Source organism: Rhinichthys klamathensis, unplaced genomic scaffold (genome assembly GCF_029890125.1).
Source record: "Rhinichthys klamathensis goyatoka isolate OS25496 unplaced genomic scaffold, OSU_Roscu_1.1 h1tg000176l_1, whole genome shotgun sequence".
Classification (NCBI taxonomy): domain Eukaryota; kingdom Metazoa; phylum Chordata; class Actinopteri; order Cypriniformes; family Leuciscidae; genus Rhinichthys; species Rhinichthys klamathensis.
Genome location: NW_026606705.1, coordinates 10,091,558 through 10,110,725, shown reverse-complemented (window position 1 = coordinate 10,110,725; position 19,168 = coordinate 10,091,558). Strand labels below are relative to the sequence as shown.

General features: G+C 38.5%; 1 protein-coding gene across 2 annotated transcripts in view; it reads left to right on the top strand.

The window, feature by feature from the left end:
* The window catches only part of LOC130092518 (copine-8), a 117,453-nt gene extending 100,930 nt beyond the window's left edge, over positions 1-16,523 (top strand). For both annotated transcript variants that reach the window (XM_056260402.1, XM_056260403.1), the window contains 7 exons: positions 2,208-2,254; positions 2,925-3,106; positions 3,879-4,006; positions 11,850-11,952; positions 12,293-12,350; positions 13,641-13,714; positions 15,777-16,523. In XM_056260402.1, the coding sequence (XP_056116377.1) occupies positions 2,208-2,254; positions 2,925-3,106; positions 3,879-4,006; positions 11,850-11,952; positions 12,293-12,350; positions 13,641-13,714; positions 15,777-15,965 (781 nt within the window). In that variant the 3' untranslated portion in view covers positions 15,966-16,523. The remainder of the gene's footprint in view (positions 1-2,207; positions 2,255-2,924; positions 3,107-3,878; positions 4,007-11,849; positions 11,953-12,292; positions 12,351-13,640; positions 13,715-15,776) is intronic.
* The last annotated feature ends 2,645 nt before the right edge of the window (positions 16,524-19,168 follow it).

Sequence of the window (19,168 nt, the reverse complement as noted above, 5' to 3'; positions counted from 1 at the left end):
ATGAAGTTAACCCCTTCACCAGCACCCCACTTTTGGCAAGTAAGGCATAAATGACATACCCAAAATAAAAAGCTTGCTACTCATAAGTCATTCTGAATAGACACATAATAACCAACATATATTTAGAAAGCGAACACTCAGAATTACTCAGACTGTTATTAATATGGAGATATATAATCTCAAACATAAAAATATTAACAATATGTATATGTATTCAGCCATTATTAGCCTTTATTCTGGCATTGCATGGCTTGCCCATCTACACCACTTTGATTCCATACATACAGTCAGAGGGTTCTGTGTCATATTTGGAGAATCTCCACATAGGAAACATAGATGAAGCTATGAATTTTACCTGCAGATGGTAGTGATGCTTTCGATCTTATGTATCTAATATAGATTATTTCCTCTCGGCATTCACAAGTTGAGTCGTGGCTAGTAATATCCATTAGCATCTGTACTAGTTTGGGGCCTTTTGAGGCTTTACATGAAGATTCTTCTTTGAAAATTATTGGCAGGATGAATGTATGAATTAATGTAGCCAACCAATCAAAATCCCATGAGAAACAGGAATCATTTATGAATATGAACATTTTATGCAACAATTAATATGTCTGTATGACACACTGGGTGTGTTTTGTGTCACAAACATGTTTTCTGAGAGCTGTAAGCATTATCCTAACAGATGGTATGACTGGCTCAGTCTCAACTGAATGTGAGTAATGGTGGGGCATCTTTACTCAGCTGCCTCATGCTCATCTCATCTGTGAAATCACTTGGGTAACACTGGCCAATTCCTTTCTTAGGCAGCTACCTTTTAAGGCAGCATCCTTACCAGTTATGTACCCTCACGAGTGACTGATTTGAAACACGATAGACAGCAACGCTTAAAAGTAATAGTTCAAATATATATATAAGCTAAAAATGTTCCTAAATGTGCCTGTTCATCTCAAGAGACATTTAAGGGGGGTGTTTCTTCAGCTAAGGGCATTTGGTTCTGTAATACATACAACCAACAGATTTTAACTTTTTTTGTTATATGAAAGTCATATTATATCTGTCTTAGAAACATGTTACTACAGCTTCTACAGGCAAACTAGTTCCAGCCTGGGTACTTCATGTTTACTTGACCATTTTTGTTGATATTTATGAAAATAATGTTGTTTGTAGTTAGTTTTAGGCATGCTGGGATGGTTAATTATCAGGGGGATAGGACGATCCACACTCTCTTGCACATACATTTTAAGAATGTATTTCTAGTTTGGTGTGTGTGTGTCTGTCTGCAGCTGTAACCTCAGTAATGAGAGTAGTCTAATGAGAGGAGACAGATCTGTACTTACGCCATTAGTTTGCTTGTCTCAATGTCCCAGCAAACATACACCCATCCCAGCTCAATGTATCCTGCATATCTATTCTCCCGATGCAACGTTAAAAGAACAAATAAGAGAAAACATACATGTGCAACGGACGTAGGTCAGTAAGAGTTGTGCATGTAAACCTTACACCCCTGGCTAGTGGCTGCGGTCTTTAGTGTCCTTGTTAGCGCGCCCACCTCCCATGCCGGTTCGAATCCCGCTTGCAGCGGGTCGAGTAGGACCGGTTACATTTGGTGCCGTGACCCGGATTGTAGTGAGGTTTATGGGGTGAGTGTAACGGACGTAGGCCAGTAAGAGCTGTGCGTATAACTCTCACTCCCCTGGCCTCAAGAGGCACGCTAGTGACTGAGGCTAGCGGCTGCGGTAAGGGCCCCCCCCAGATGTAAACTCGCAATTGTCAGAAAAAAAGTCAGAATTGTGAGATAAAAAGTCGCAATTCTGTCTTTTTTTCTCGCAATTGCGACTTTATTTCTCAGAATTGCGACTTTATATCTCGCAATTGCGACTTTATTTCTCACAATTCTGACTTCATATCTCGCAATTGTGAGATAAAAAGTCGCAATTATTTATGTTATTTTTTTATTCAGTGGCGGAAACAAGCTTCCATATACATCAGAGCATGGCCTTTTACATTATTTTTATGATTCACATTAACATATTTAAACAATCTTTTACCCTCTCAATGACAGCTCAGTTAATCCATTTCCTTATAAGCTCCTGAAGAGGCTGTATTTATAACCATATCCACTTCTTAATTAATTTACTTAATGTTCACAAGATTGAAGCATGACTAAAATAACCATTACCTTTCTCTGTCTCTTTGTGGTGCAGGACTCAGATTAATTTCACAGTGGCGATTGATTTCACAGCTTCTAACGGTGAGTGCCGTCTCCATCAGAAGGCTGTTTGAAATTATTGAAATGTATGCAGATGAGGCATGAAAAAGAGCCAGTAATAGCCATCCTCTATCATAATGATTGAGGTTTAATACGATAAGAGCTCCGATCTGTGTGATTATACAGAGAGGCCTGCCTTTTAAATTCATTTGCGGATTCAAAGGGAATACCACAAAACCATCTGAATTACAGGGCCATCCTTGGCAAATCTATTTTTAAACATCACTAGCTTTTTTTGCCTCTGGATTCATAATATCAGCCTCTCAACTTTTATATATATATATAAGAACCATTTAATAGTCAAAACATTTCATGGTTTTATTACGTTTTTGAATAAACCTTATAATTAGTTAAATAACTGTAAACATTGTTAAAAGGCATCATATTTGTACCTATACATAATTATGCTTTTAGAGAGTATTATGCATTCATTATTTGGGTTATAATTTATTATACTCTTCAATAATGTAGCTATGAATATGTATGTATTTTCATTGTGGTTAATCGTGGTTATTATATATTAAAAAAAAAAAATTTGAAAATGAATTGTTTTATACCATTATATGCTTTATATGATGTGTTTTGCCAAGCTTTCCCAGTCAAATGCTTAAGTTGCACTAAAAGTACACATTTTCTTTCACACGGTTCCCAGGCAACCCAGCCCAGCCCACTTCCCTTCATTACATGAGTCCGTATCAGCTCAACGCCTACGCCATGGCACTTAAAGCTGTGGGGGAGATCATACAGGACTATGACAGCGACAAGATGTTCCCTGCACTGGGGTTCGGAGCCAAACTGCCTCCTGATGGGAGAATATCCCATGAGTTTGCCTTGGTAAGCAACTCTTAAAACACCTATCCTGCAGCGATAGCTTTACGCACTGTAGATATGCAGGTTTGATATGCAGACACAAGTTTTTTATATCAATGTTTCTGAATGTTCTCTCACTATGTGTTGTCTGCAGACAGAGGTTTTTTACAAAGCTTTCAATTTCAGAACAGGGTTTTAGACATATACACTTGACGGATCCCTCCTTGTAAATACAAGCCTCTACTGGCAAATCCAAACCATCTCAGTTTATCTCCCGTACTTTGTTTTTACTCCATCCTAGAAACAAAACTCTCACGGAATGACACGAGTTATATGTCACACGATACCATTCGTTATTTTTGTTTTAGAGAGAGTGAACTGAAGGCTTTTGTGCAGTCAGCAAAGTTATAGAACAATTGATGAATGGTGAAACTGGGGGAAAAAAATCTGTAGACTTACATTGAAAGATGAACCTGAGGCATATCTAGAGACCAGAATATTATAGAGAATAGGAGGTAGTTTTAAAAAAGTAACCACTTAGCGAACGCCTATGACATCCTATAGCGTCCCACCAATCAAATTGCAATGCACTAAAAACCACTCAGAAGATCTCATAACAACCACATAACACCCTGGCAACAATTCAAGTGGCACTTACATTTTCTTCAAAGAATCTATTTATGTCTCTAAAATGTGGACTTTCCATTGTGAGTTATCATATCTACAGCAGATGTTGAACGAGGCCATGTCTACCCTTATTTGATTTTGCAATATTTTATTTTCTATGTTCCTAAAGAATGGAAACCCTCAGAATCCATATTGCAATGGCATTGATGGAGTCATGGAAGCGTATTACCAGAGTCTAAAGTCCGTTCAGCTCTTCGGTCCTACCAACTTCTCGCCTGTCATCAACCATGTAGCCAGGTACATTCAGAACATTTCAGAACCAAATTTTGTCTTTTTATCTATAGATTGTTGCATTACTATGGTGGTAAGAGTCCTCTACTCCTCGCTGCGACATCTTGTCTATGACGTATATTCCAATACTAAGCAATGTTATCCAATGGCCAGATGAGTTTCGATCCCTTTTCTTTCAGCAATCATCCATTAAGAATGGCCTTTAGATGACACCGTTTTCAACTAAAATCGGAAAACTTTTTATTGGCCGTTTGTTTACACGACAACTGAGTTTTGGGTGCCTATAGGCGCGTATAGTTTCTTTACAGCATTTTTAGTCGTTTTTGTGGATCCGTGTGAACGGGGATCGTTTTGAAAACGTTGTCGTCTGTACGCGAACCTTCTCAAAAACTCAAAAGAAAAACGTATCCATTTTTAGTACATCTTTGTCGTGTAAATGTACACTTAGTTTGCAACTGACACTTTCTATGATCCAATCGATTCTCAATGGACAAAATCCAGTCATGCCTTACATACTGTATGTTCTCATTCGATAAGCCATTTTACTCACAATCGAAACGAAAAGTTGGATGGTTGATCAAAATATCAGATTTGTGCCAACTTTAAGTAGGCAGGTTACCTTCAAATAATAAACATGGTGACAGTTTTTAACTGCTTTAACTTTGAACTAACTTGCTCAGCTCTAATCCTGAAAGAGACGGCTGAAGACGACTGGATTATTTTTGTATATTGACCATTACAGTAAATATTTCACCATTGTTCATGACATACTGGTTCTACTTTCATGTCTCTCATATTACTCCGCCATCTATCTTTTCATATCAGCAGAAGTTGATTGGAGCCGTCTTGAATAAAGCAACTATGACTGTGACAAAAAAAAAAAGATTTTGCACATGTTCAGAGATTGACAACAGCCAAATATTCTCAAAATGTGCATTAACCCCCAGGTGCATCATCCAAACAAAGTGTGTCACATTTACACAGAGATAATCCAATCTGAAACGGCCTCGGAGGTGTGATATATGACCTTTAAATCACTTTAAATGAGCCGTGGAGTTGCAGAGGTAAAACAACAAGATTGGATATTATGCTGTCCCAAATAAGATCATCCCTGGTCTGCATCATCAGTCAAATGATGAGAGGAAAACATTAAATGGCTATCAAAAATGTGGCACAATGACCTGAAAATTAGATCTGGAATTTGAAGTACCCAATAGGAATATAAAACATGGAGGGTTAACATTTTGTCGAATTGTATTTTGGGTTTTTCAACTTTTTGATGCCATGAACACCCAAATATGATAATCCCCTAATTCGAGACCTTTCCTAAAATATAAAGGGAGATATATTTATATTATTATGTATTAAGAATCATTTTGTGAGGATTATGCTTTGTGTTCCTGTGACCTAGTTTTCATGTCTGTTCCGTAATCAATTATGTCATTTACCTCCCTCATTTGTTTTAGTATATATACTCCCTGTGTCTTTCAGTTCTTTGTCCTATCTCGTCTATGTGTTACGTTGGTGTTTAATGAATGTGTTTTTCTCCTGCATGGACTTGGACTCTCTACATAGTTTGTTTTTTATGCTGGTTGAAAGTCTCCTCATATCCTGATCGCCATCACTACGTTAAGCGGTCTAAATGTTCTTTAATTTAGAACATTATGGCCGCTTAACATAGTGAGAATCCCTGGAGTCGCACACCAGGGATTTTTTGGAGTTCGCATGCCTAACGCACTATCCCAACCGCTCGCCGCCCCGCCCTACAGCAGATCTCCACCGCAGACACGGAGCCAGTGCCTGCCACAGAGAACGAGCCAGTAAGCCAAACTGAGCCGAGTTAATGGAGCTTGAGGACTCGGATGGAAGCCCTGCCCACACTCCCACCGCTGTGAATGTGCTGAACATGGCCACTGGGAATATACCGGACTTAATAACCGTGTCTCTCCAGACCCCGCTGGTTCCTCACCGCCCTGAATCTGAATCCCCCCCGTCCCCCCCCCCCCCCCCAGCCTCCCTCTCCCACCTCCTCAGCCTCCCTCTCCCACCTCCTCTACCAAGTCTAATCTGTTCATCAGCTCTTCCTCCTCTGGTTCTTGGCAGTCCCTCAGTTCATCCACAGTGTGCCGGATTCGCCTTGGGTCTTCCAGTCCCCAGTTTCTCCTTGGTGTGATGATCCCCCGTCTCCGCCTCCATCCACAGAGCCACCTCGGTCCTCCGACCCATTGGTTTCGACTTGGCTCAATGCTCCCTCAGATCCATCATGGTCCGTAATTCCCCCAGCTCCACCAGGTACCCTCGTCCCACCGTCTCCGCCCTGGTCAGACGTAACCCTGGCTCTACCGTGGAATTCTGGTCTGCTGGTTACACGTCTCCCCTCCATCCCTTCGGCTCCACAGGGCTCCACCTTCTCTCCGGCTCCACCGCGGACCTCCGTCGCACTGGCTCCACTGCGGTCTTCCAGATCCCCGCCTCCTCCTCGGCCCCATGAGCCCCGTCAGCCCCCTGGACCTGCAGTGTCACCCTGGCTCGGTGTCTCCTCGGCTCCGTCTGCGTCTCCACCGTGGCCGGCTGCGTCACAGTTAATAAAGGCGCAAACACCAGTACATTGACGAGCGCAAACCTTAGTAAATCACTTTGCGTGATTTATTTAAATACTCTCCTCCCATAAATTTTGCGCCTGAAAGGGAAACTCCTACAAATGCATGTGCAATAAGGTCAGCCGCAAAAATAACTGTGTCCATTCTTTTTCAGCGCAATTGTTTCACTGCGCGTTTTTAGTAAATCCTGGCAGTAGCTTTTTAACGCCAAAAGAGGGTTTGCCCTGGCGCAAGCTGTTAGTAAATCTGGCCCTTTGATTTGGATTTCTCCTTTGTTGTGCGCTCCTTACAATCACGTTGCGTAAGTGAAAAAACAACAACATTATAATATAAAAACAACACGCTGTTTTCAAAATGAAATAATCAGTTTTTATACTGGCATTGTTATAAAACCAAGATAAATTATGAAAATATTATGTGGTCAATTTTTACTTTGTATTGAGTTGAATAAAGTATGTATAAAACTCAATATAAAATAATCACAATTATCCCCATGATTTCTGAATGGGTTTTAAAAAGCTGAATGACAGTAATATTTAGCTTTTTTTTTCTTAACTGAAAATTGTACAATATATATACACTCACCGGCCACTTTATTAGGTACCCCATGCTAGTAACGGGTTGGACCCCCTTTTGCCTTCAGAACTGCCTCAATTCTTCGTGGCATAGATTCAACAAGGTGCTGGAAGCATTCCTCAGGGAGTTTGGTCCATATTGACATGATGGCATCACACAGTTGCCGCAGATTTGTCGGCTGCACATCCATGATGCGAATCTCCCGTTCCACCACATCCCAAAGATGCTCTATTGGGTTGAGATCTGGTGACTGTGGAGGCCATTTTAGTACAGTGAACTCATTGTCATGTTCAAGAAACCAATTTGAAATGATTAGAGCTTTGTGACATGGTGGAAGTAGCCATCAGAGGATGGGTACATGGTGGCCATAAAGGGATGGACATGGTCAGAAACAATGCTCAGGTAGGCCGTGGCATTTAAACGATGCCCAATTGGCACTAAGGGGCCTAAAGTGTGCCAGGAAAACACCCCCCACACCATTACACCACCACCACCAGCCTGCACAGTGGTAACAAGGCATGATGGTTCCATGTTCTCATTCTGTTTACGCCAAATTCTGACTCTAACATCTGAATGTCTCAACAGAAATCGAGACTCATCAGACCAGGCAACATTTTTCCAGTCTTCAACTGTTCAATTTTGGTGAGCTCTTGCAAATTGTAGCCTCTTTTTCCTATTTGTAGTGGAGATGAGTGGTACCCGGTGGAGTCTTCTGCTGTTGTAGCCCATCCGCCTCAAGGTTGTGCGTGTTGTGGCTTCACAAATGCTTTGCTGCATACCTCGGTTGTAACGAGTGGTTATTTCAGTCACTGTTGCCCTTCTATCAGCTCGAACCAGTCTGGCCATTCTCCTCTGACCTCTGGCATCAACAAGGCATTTCCGCCCACAGAACTGCCGCTCACTGGATGTTTTTTCTTTTTCGGACCATTCTCTGTAAACCCTAGAGATGGTTGTGCGTGAAAATCCCAGTAGATTAGCAGTTTCTGAAATACTCAGACCAGCCCTTCTGGCACCAACAATCATGCCACGTTCAAAGTCACTCAAATCACCTTTCTTCCCCATACTGATGCTCGGTTTGAACTGCAGGAGATTGTCTTGACCATGCCTACATGCCTAAATGCACTGAGTTGCCGCCATGTGATTGGCTGCTTAGAAATTAAGTGTTAACGAGCAGTTGGACAGGTGTACCTAATAAAGTGGCCGGTGAGTGTATATATATATATATATATATATATATGAAAATATAGGTCATTGTAACTAACGGAGGTGTATTCATAAAGGTGTACCGGTATTCAGAAATCAATAAATGTGCACTGTCCAAATGCTGAACCGAGAAGTAGAATAAAAATAAGAATTTTAGAAATATTATTGTGAAATCTCCATGTCCTTTTAAAAATGAGTTGTTATGGGCAGAATTTGACCAGTTCATGTTATCATGTTCCTAAAATCCAAGCTCTATGTCTATGTCCAAAGACGCTTTACTTAGTATTTCACACTGTTAGAGGTCAGAATCAAATGTCTAAAGGATGTTGTTAACAGCTTGTGGGGCTGCGAGAACCCGATCCTCCACATCTCTATCAGCAGCAATAAAAGACTGGATTCATTATGCATCAATTGCAGCGCAAAGTGTCTAAGCTCATGTCAGCATCCATATAATAACAAGGCCTGCTACAGTGTACAATAAATTGAGAGAGCAAGGCATTCTCTTTCTAGCTCTTTCCTCAGAGAATCAACACTTTGTCGTCAAGAGAATGTCATTATCTGGCTCTTTTATTTTGTTTGGTATGGAAATGCAAATTGTTGAGGCACAATTTCCCCCACTATATCATTTTAGTAATTTTGGATCAATCGCTTTTTTGAAAATCTGACTCAAAAGAGCATTTCGTTAACAAATCGGACATCTCTAGAATGAATGTCAAGATATTCGGTGAATATCAATATAGATATCAAGCAGTAATGGAAATACTAATTATGGAATTAATAACTAATGAGTAAGTAAGGTATGACAGAATTTTCATTCCTTTAAGAAATGCTTGGCTGCAAAATATTAGTTATTACAGAGATCACAGTGAAATGTTCAGGTTCAGGTATCATAAAAAGTGTGGTTCCAGCACAAACAGAAAGTTTTTTTTTAGGGGTGAACTACTTTTCTATGTATTTAATTTACTCTGTTAATTTCATTTGTTTACTGAAAACATCTCCCAACAAACCGAAGTCATGGTAATGGTGAAAAAATTAAGTAATTAGTGTTAAAACTGCTTAAAAAGTGAACAATCGCTGTGCGGCCAAAATTATTATTTCTGAATCATTTCTGAAACGAATTAATTTATGCATCTGGGTAGCTGTGTGCATGTTACCTGGTATGTCCCTGTGAGACGGTCATACTCGAGACACTTTAATACAGGTGTTATGATATAAATAAATTGGTTCTTATTTATTGCAGCATTTTGCGGTTGTTTTTACACTTGAACATGTTTCTAAAACTCATTATGTTTTGTTATTGCACTTCGGACCTCTATGCTCACAAATCCCATGTTAAATCCACACTAATTAATGATTTAAAGGGAGCAAACAGTCAGTGGACTGACACGTCCTCACACTGTGTTTCTAATTATATGTCCATTCCATGGATTTGCTGAGGATGTGAAGTAAAGGACAGTCCATCAAGTCATTATCACCCGTGTGTTCCAAACACACATAGTCACTGCGGGGTCCACTCATCTGTGCTGAAGACAGATCTGTCACACTGCACCGCTCTAATCTCTCTGTGTGTATTTGCCGTAGGTCGCGCCCACGCAGTTTAATAATAAACTGCTTTTAAATTGTTCTTTTAAAGCTATTGCGCTGCTTGCCTGGGTATTCCACTGTGCTCATTTTTGTTACTGGAGAAATTGAAAAATAGTTGCAAAATCTTACACTTATTAAGGCTGGTTCAAACTGTGGCAACAAATGCCAACAATTCAACATTTTGATGTTGTGTTCAGAGTATTGGGAGACATAACCAGTGTTGGGGGTTTACGCATTTACAAGTAACACAAGTTACGTAATCAGATTACTTGTTTAATCTTTTAATTCTTTGTTTTCCCATTTATTGACTGACACCTCTCTTGTCTCCATGTTGAGAGAATCGTGAGTAAGTGCAGAGGTGTTGTGTGCGCTGTGTGAACTTGAAGCTTATTGTAGTTCTAGACTAAATGTGAACAGGCATTTACTCTTCGCACTTGCACAAAAACATTCGGTGTTCCTCAAAATGGGGAAAATACTATGAAAAGCGAACTCAGATTATTAAGCAAACCTGCAGTAATCAAATGTCAAATAATACAAATACACTTTATGTATTTAATCTCACTTTATTAACCAATGTCTTTGCTGCTGACCTTCTATGATCCAATTCAACCATAATAATAAGTGACTTCAGTTAAATATCACATTTGTGTTTCAGTTTTATTATTACTGCTGACTTCAGAGTGAAAGGGCCTTTACGTTTGCCAAAAATAGAGCTTTTTTTGTTGTTGTCATTGAAAAATCAAACAAGCAAGCAAGCCCAGCCAAGATAAGAAAAAGTAACACAAAAGTAACATAACACATTACTTTCCATAAAAAGTAACTAAGTATTGCAATTAGTTACTTTGTAGGGAGTAACTTTATTGTAACGCATTACTTTCATAACTGTAATCTTCACACTGTGCCAAGTTAATGCATTAGGTATCATGAACTAACACTGAACAACAAGCATGTATTAATGTTAATGATAAAGACACAGTTGTTCACTGTAAATCAATAGTTTATAATAGATTAACTAATATTTCTCGTTTTATTCCGATTATGTCAATGTTTCCGTTCCATCACATTCCAAGACTGACAATTGCCGACCCAACAACTGGTGGTTGTTGCCGTTTTGTTTGTGCAGCGTGAACATTTAGTATCCATAGTAGCTGGAAGTTCTAAGTATGCATACTAATATCATAATATTCTAATAATCACATTTCACAAGGGTTTAAAATGTAAACTCAAAAATTTGAGTTTTCTAAGATTAAAAAACATAATTCAGCTCGTAGTTTCCAGTCATGTGTGTGTTTCATGAAATGCCAGTGAATTTTTTAAATCGCCACACATTTTCAGTGACAGGTGAAGAAATGTTTTAAGCATTTCTGCGTGCATCATATTCGAAATCCTCAATGGGACATTACGTTTTTTCAAAGCTTTAATCCAACCGAAGCCGATCTGAGAAAAGCAGGGGCTGGTAAACATTTGCCAAGACCATTTCATCCTTTCTCCTCACACTGAAAGTCTGTAGTAGAGAGTTGAAGGATGCTAGTAAAGGGAGTGAGCTGATAAACCCTGATAAAACCTTTTTATTAAACGTGTTTGTAAATGTATGTAACGTGTATACAGTCGGACTGCCAAAGTCATAAAAAAAAAAAAAAAAGATTAGTTAGTTAAAAGGTTTGTTACAACCACAGACAAATGAACTGCGTAGAATATATTTGCTTGTGTGTCGTTTTTATTGCTTCTGAGCACATTATTTACCTCATAAGCTGATGGAAATAATTGGGATGCCAGACTGCAATGTAGTAATACGGCGAAATAATATTACAATCCAGAGGCTTTGGCTGCATATCCCCCCAGTAATGAGATGTTTAATGAATGTAAAAATGTGCTCTTTCGTGCAGATACGCTGCCTCAGTAAAGGACGGATCCCAGTACTTCATCCTGCTCATCATCACGGATGGAGTGATATCAGATATGGCCCAGACAAAAGAGTCCATTGTTAATGTGGGTATTCGGTCTACTACACAAGTCTTTAGCTCTTGATCAACTTAGAAATCCCACTCTTAAAATAAATGTTCTGCAGTGGGTTTTCTTTTTTACTATATTGATTGAACTTAAAAAGGATTTGAAGATTGTATTTGGACCATGAATATTTATTTTGATGAAGTTAAAAATGAAGAACAAATGCACGTATTTGTGCTGTTTTAAATAAGTTTATTCTAAAAATAAATAAATATATTTACATTTTAATATTAAAATATTAAAATAATTAAAAAAGACATTAGTCATGGTAAATTCTTATTTTATCTGCTTTTCTTTTGCTTCTTCTTCTTCTTCATTCCAGGCTGCATGTCTTCCCATGTCAATTATTATTGTTGGAGTTGGACCAGCCGAGTTTGACGGTAAGAAGATTAGATTTAATTTTGCTTATATTTTCTGGTCACACTTTAGATTACGGTCCAATTCTCATTATTAAAGGGATAGTTCACTTTGAAATAAATTTTGTATATGTTTTAGCTTACCTCAAGGGCATCCAAAATGTAGGTGTCTTTGTTTCCGTAGTAGTTTCAATTTTGATATTTTTAGGTCAAACCGTTCTTGTCTGTCAGTCATATAATGCAGGTCTATGGTCACCACCTCAAAGAGCATGCACAGAGAAGTCCAAATTAAACATGATTTAATGACTCGTAAATGTAAGTACACATTGATGGCCTAAGACACGAAACGAGCGGTTTGTATGAGAAAACGAACAGTATTTATATTGTTTTTACCTCTTGTAAACACAGCCACGTCCAAGTGATCTGAGGGCGCGGGCGCTTCGGTCTGTGCGTTACTAGAGGTAAAAACGATATAAATACTGTTCGTTTTCTCACACAAACCGCTCGTTTCGTGTCTCAGGCCATCAATGTGTACTTACATTTACGAGTCATTAAATCATGTTTAATTTGGACTTCTCTGTGCATGCTCTTTGAGGTGGTGACCATAGACCTGCATTATATGACTGACAGACAAGAACGGTTTGACCTAAAAATATCAAAATTTAAACTACTGTGGAAACAAAGACACCTACATCTTGGATGCCCTTGAGGTAAGCTAAAACATATCAAAAATGTATTTCAAAGTGAACTATCCCTTTAACTAACTATTAACTATGACTTTTGCCTTGTTTAATAGTTAATAAGGTAGTTGTTAAGTTTAGGTATTGGTAGGATTAAGGGATGTAGAATATGGTTATGCAGAATAAGGCATTAATATGTGCTTTATAACTACTGATAAACAGCCAATATCCTAGTAATCAATCATATCAAGCAACTAGTTAATAGTGAGAATTGGACCCTAAACTAAAGTGTTACCTATTTTCTTTGTATCCTCATTTTTTTATTCAGCTCATTGTATCTATACAACACATCCCCTTCCCCTCTAGATGTGCTGTGTGCTTTATAGTGATGCTCAGGTCTTGAGCTTGAGTGGATAAAAGGATTGTGTACTACTGCAGAGTAAAGGAGCACGTAATGTGACAGCCGTTTCCCTCGTTGCGTGCGCTGACAGTAATGCAGATGGGTTTAGTAATAATGAAACAAGACTAACATACTCAAAACACACAACAATCACGGGGCACTCAAACACACAGCTAACTCACGTTTCCACATCTCCGGTCATGCGTGTTTCTTATCTGTTGTCTGTGTCCTCAGCCATGATCGAGTTGGATGGTGATGAAGTCAGAATCTCATCGAGGGGCAGATATGCTGAGAGAGACATCGTACAGGTATCGTATAAGTATTTCAAGCATTAAACCATCATCATTAATAAAGGGACATTACAAAAAAACTACAATTTTCTGTTTATTTATTATATTACTTAATGTGTAAGTTCACAGATTTTCCACCCCCCTCTTATGTCGGTAGATGTAAATTAATTACGTTTACTCGTTGTCCGTGTCTCTTTCTTCATTTTGTTTGTCAGCTCCAGGGCTTTAGTAAAAATGACACATTGTACTTCCGCAATTTTGTATTCTCGCGCATGGACCGTCAGATCAACAGAGGGTTATTAATAAAACAGCTATTGAGAAAAGTAGGTTTATCACTGAAAATTGTATTGCACTTTGTCTACTCTTGGAACAATGCAACATCCATCTATTTACTCAGATTATTATAATAAGCACAGAACTTTAATGTGTGGATGCTAATATAATTATCGGTTACCCTTTATTTTGTGACGTAGAGACATTGTGCTTACTCAAATAGGTACTAAGTACTATTAATTAACTACATGTACTTATTATAGAGTTACTGTTAGGGTTTGGTTTAGAGTTAGTTACTTGTAATTATGCAAAATGTACGTGATTACTATAGTAAGTACATGTAGTAACAGAACTTTATTGTGTGGATGCTAACAATTATCGGTAACACTTTATTTTAAGGTGACGTAGATACATCATACTGAGTAATATTAATTAACTATATGTACTTACTGTAGAGTTAGGGTTAGGTTTAGGGTTAGTTACTTATAATTACTCATAATTTACTGTTATTACTATAGTAAGTATACTGTATGTAGTAACAGAAATTTATTGTGTGGATGCTAATATAATTATCGGTAACAGGGTAGGGTTCGGTTTAGTTACTTGTAAGTATGCATAATGTACTGTTAAGTACATGTAGTAATGTGTAACTACGCCACCTTAAAATAAAGTGTTACCTTTATATTTATTGTTTTTGGTGTGAAAGAGCCTTTCAAATCCTGGTCCTGGGGCCCCACCGCTTTGCATATTTAATGTTAAAATGCTAATGCTCAAATTTGTCTTTTACATGGTGGATAACATATGTTGTGAATTTCTAGGTTTTAAAACCATGCAAATTATGTTCATTATACCCATTACCATCATACATGAAACACACATACATTAGCCATTCTGTGTTCTTCTGACTGAACTCCGTTGGCTTTTTACAATTAAGAACAGAGCTCTCTCAGTCTCTCTCAAAATCGTATTTCTTAATGCTTTCTGTGCTCGTCCCTCTCATCTTATAGCCGAGGCAGTCATCATTATGTTCCTGGGTCGCTCCATGCTTGTTAGGAATATGTTAACAGGCAGTGTGCATGATCGACTATCATAGGTGGCTAGGGAGGCTTGTCCAATTAGATGCGCCCTCACATACACACACATTCCAGTGGATCTGGCTTCCCGGCGGCCAACACATACTTAAAAGCCCATTTTTTCTTAACTAATCGGCTGTGTAGTGCTCTCAGAAACAGCCGTATCTCTTAGGATAATTTGGCTCTCAGTCTCAGAGGCGTTTTGAGTTGATTGGCATGCTGAGCATTTGATGGCTGTGCCCTCATTTCAGGTTAATCGCTCTTTTCAGCTTTGCAAATTCTCACAGAAATGCAGATGAATGCGAGATCTGCTTCAGATTATGTTCACCTGATGAAAGTCAACATAAAGAGTGTGTTTATACCATAAAATCTACTCTACGTGGAAATGTATTTTGAAACATTCCCCGAATTTGGTCGGTTTCCCCATTATTTTTGCCATTATATCATGCATGTTGGTTTACTGCTAACAGACATGTTGAATTATACAATATGTTAGCGTGCTGACGTGCGACGTATCATATGTACGCTTTTCGACATGGGTGTTGAATTATGTTAATGTGTTATGTGACTTTGTTTTGTTTTAAATAGCATTAGCTAACCTACTATATTGTTGAATTAAGAATGGTAACATATTATATTGGAACCAACTCTTTAGCAATAATTCTAAATTCTTCGAAATCGCAGTCTGTGAACATCAGATATCGATTTTAATGTCATTTGTTTTGCTTTTGCAGTTTGTTCCATTCAGAGACTACATCGATCGCACTGGGAATCACATCCTCAGCATGGCCCGTCTGGCCAAAGACGTTCTTGCTGAGATCCCGGACCAGTTCCTATCCTATATGAAGACCAGAGGCATCAAGCCATCTCCCGCTCCCCCTCCGTACACACCGCCAGGACACCCGCTGCAAACTCAGATCTGAAATGGGCCCAGGAGCGAGCCTTGCAGTATCTCAGCATCTATCTCTCAAATCACTCAGTGAGGTGAAAGTTTCCTCAGCTTTTTCTGTCCCTTTCTCTTTGCACTATGGGGGCTGTAGATGGACACCATGCTTCGACAGGGTTCTGAGGACAGGTTTACTTCCATTACAGGCATTCTCTGTCAGGATGTCTCTCAGTTTCTCTCTCTGTCTCTCAATGCCTGGCTAGCTTGTTTTCTGAGAGCCATGTTATAGAATGAACTTCACGTTTCTGGCTCACCGTGAAAAGAAGGATGAAGGTGTATGACGGAATGACTAAAGAAACGAGCTGACGATGTTGCGCCACGTCTCAGAACAGCAGAGCAGCTTCCTCTTCCTCAGACTGGGGAAAAGGCTAACAAATCACCAGTCTCAAATGGACTGTTGTACATAAATTTGACTTATTCCGTCATTTCTTATCTCTTCCTCTTCTTTCTTCTCTGAGCTCTCACTCAATGTTTACATGTTAATGATTTTCTTACTGTTGGATCTGACTTTTATAAGTGTATATCTTCAACATGATCCTCGCAGCATGTTATCTTTGCCAAGCCCGTCAGGTCGCAGCGGCTGTTGTCGTCGCGGAAAACCACATTTCTCGCATGGAAATGGTGTGCTCAGGCATGCGATGCATGTCGTGCAACGTTCATGTAATTTGGCCTTTTCTTGTTCTCTCTCTTTCGCACTCTTCTTCTTCTCTTTTTTTTTTTTTTTTTTTTTTTTTTACGGGCACCTCATTGTGCATAAAGAACCTCATAGCAACGTGCTTCATAACATTTATATCTGAGCAGCTGCTCTCAAATAAGAGCCCAGTGGTCAAAAACACAGATGCCATTATTATTTTCTGTCTTAAAACTTTGTATGGATGTTTTGTCATTTTTTGGTTGATTTGGTGATGCTGTGTAATGTTTTTTCCAATAACATGTAGATTCATTCATCATATTTAATAAGTACCTAGTAGATTTGCCCAAAGATAGCATCAAAAAAAGCACAAAGCGAATTACGAAATCCTTCTTGGATTTCATTGTGAATATTAAAGTGTTGAAACCTGATGCAGAATTATACACCTAATTTACAAAAGTCTTTTCTAGAAATATTTGTGATCCCATTATTTTAGAAACGTGCTGCTAGTATCAGGAAAATAATTATTTCCAAAAACAACTTTTGACATTAACATTTAGCAGAGTTCCTTTTTTTTTCTTGATTATTACCATTGCAAAATACTAAAACGACATTTTTTTTTGTTTTGTTCTAAAACGTTCACATATACCGTAGTAAATGTGAATCTTCTAGTATGTAGCAACTCATTTTTTCATCACACACTAGTGAACTATTTTGGGTGACAGCCTCATGTTGAGGGGGAACATTCCCTGTTTAACTTCTGTTCTGGAATTCAGGATTTTTTCCCCCAGTTGTGCTGCTTTGTCACACGCAATATTAAAATATTACACATAAAGTTGCTGCAAAAAGTATTTTAAAACACTAGTGCCAAACATACTGAGCAAATGTATGATGATGTATGTTATTACAAAAAATAACATTTGCCAAAGAAATGTATTTTAGGTTTGAAATTATGAAACAAAAGTCACAAAATAAAACCAAAAAGTATGTCAATTACTGACTGAATATAATCGTAACAAATCACCGTAAACATAATTGCGAAATTGGCTGAAAAAAGTGAAGCTAGTTTGGTGTTCCAATCATTTTATGATATTATTATAAAAATACTTTGTAGACTGCTTTTCCTTCGCTATCAACTCAACTCACTCATAAAGAAAGTGGGCTCAATTTATATTTGTCTACAAACCTACTTTCCATCATGTAAGTGTAATGCTTCAAATCAAAAGATTTAAGATCGTTGAGGAACAAATTCGTCTTGACTTTAGCATGCATGAGTGACAGTTGAAGAATGATGTGTGTGTGAAAAAGCAGCACTTCAACCTTGGGATTTAGTTGACGATCATATCTCTCTTCTGGGAATGTTGGCTCTCAACATTCCTTTACTTGCCCTCAGTTTAGTTCCTCTCTGCATTGCTGGTTCCACGGCAGCTGCCACTTTGGCAAGCCCATTCACCTGTAAGTATGCACGTATGCACCTGTGTGTGTGTGTGTGTGTGTGTGTGTGTGTGTGTGTGTGTGTGTGTGTGTGTGTGTGTGTGTGTGTGTGTGTGTGTGTGTGTGTGTGTGTGTGAGAGAGAGCGTGTGGATGTCAGTTTGGCAAGCATCATCGAAGTGTTTTTAAATGTGTGACTCGACTCACATGAAATTTGTTTACTGAAGATATCCAAATATTATATTGTATGCTATTCATATCTTAATATTGCGTGCACTATGTTTGCATGTACAGTTTTACAAGAGATTCACCAGGTCTTTTGTTATTGTTAGTGTTTTGAGTAAAAAAATAAAAATAAAAAAACAGGAAAATAACTGTACAAATGGCCTTAATCTCATACTGAATTCTTGGAATTGTGTGACGCCTTCAGATGAATTGTTATATATTTTGTGTCAGTGTACAATTGCTTTCTAGTGTATATTTTCTTTGCACAACTCATGTATGAAAAAAAAGTTATATTGTAATTTTTGGAATCGGTGATTAATCAGAGAAAGCATGATTGAAGTTCTGATTGTCTAGTAAGTCCATATGATGAAATTATTATTTCTGTATCAAGTACTAATTTTGGAATAAACATTCTTAATATATACACATTGCTTTATGAGTCTGAAATGGCATTTTCTGATTATTTTGGTTGTAAGATGAATCCTGACTAAGTGCAGGTGAGGTCACATTTCTGTAAAATTTCGCTGGCAAAAAAAGGTCCATTGTCTATTGTCGAACAGTGTAGAGATAAAAAAAAAAAAAAAATACAAATTTCTCCATCGCATGGATTGCGTTTAAAATGACTGGATTACCAAAAAAACGGTAAATGTGACCACACCTAAAGGAAGTGAATTGGGATTGGCACCTAGCCTGTGAAAACCCAGACAACTTCCGGCAAATTTAGATTTGCTCTGAAAGTTAGTCTGGCAAAGAGCTCATTCAAGCCCATTTCCAATCCGTTGAAATCGAGGCACCAATCAGAAACGTTGGGGCGGGCTTTACACGATGACCACAGCGCTGGGATTTTGAAGCAGATTTTGTAGCCTACATTACAAAGATGGATGCCGCCATC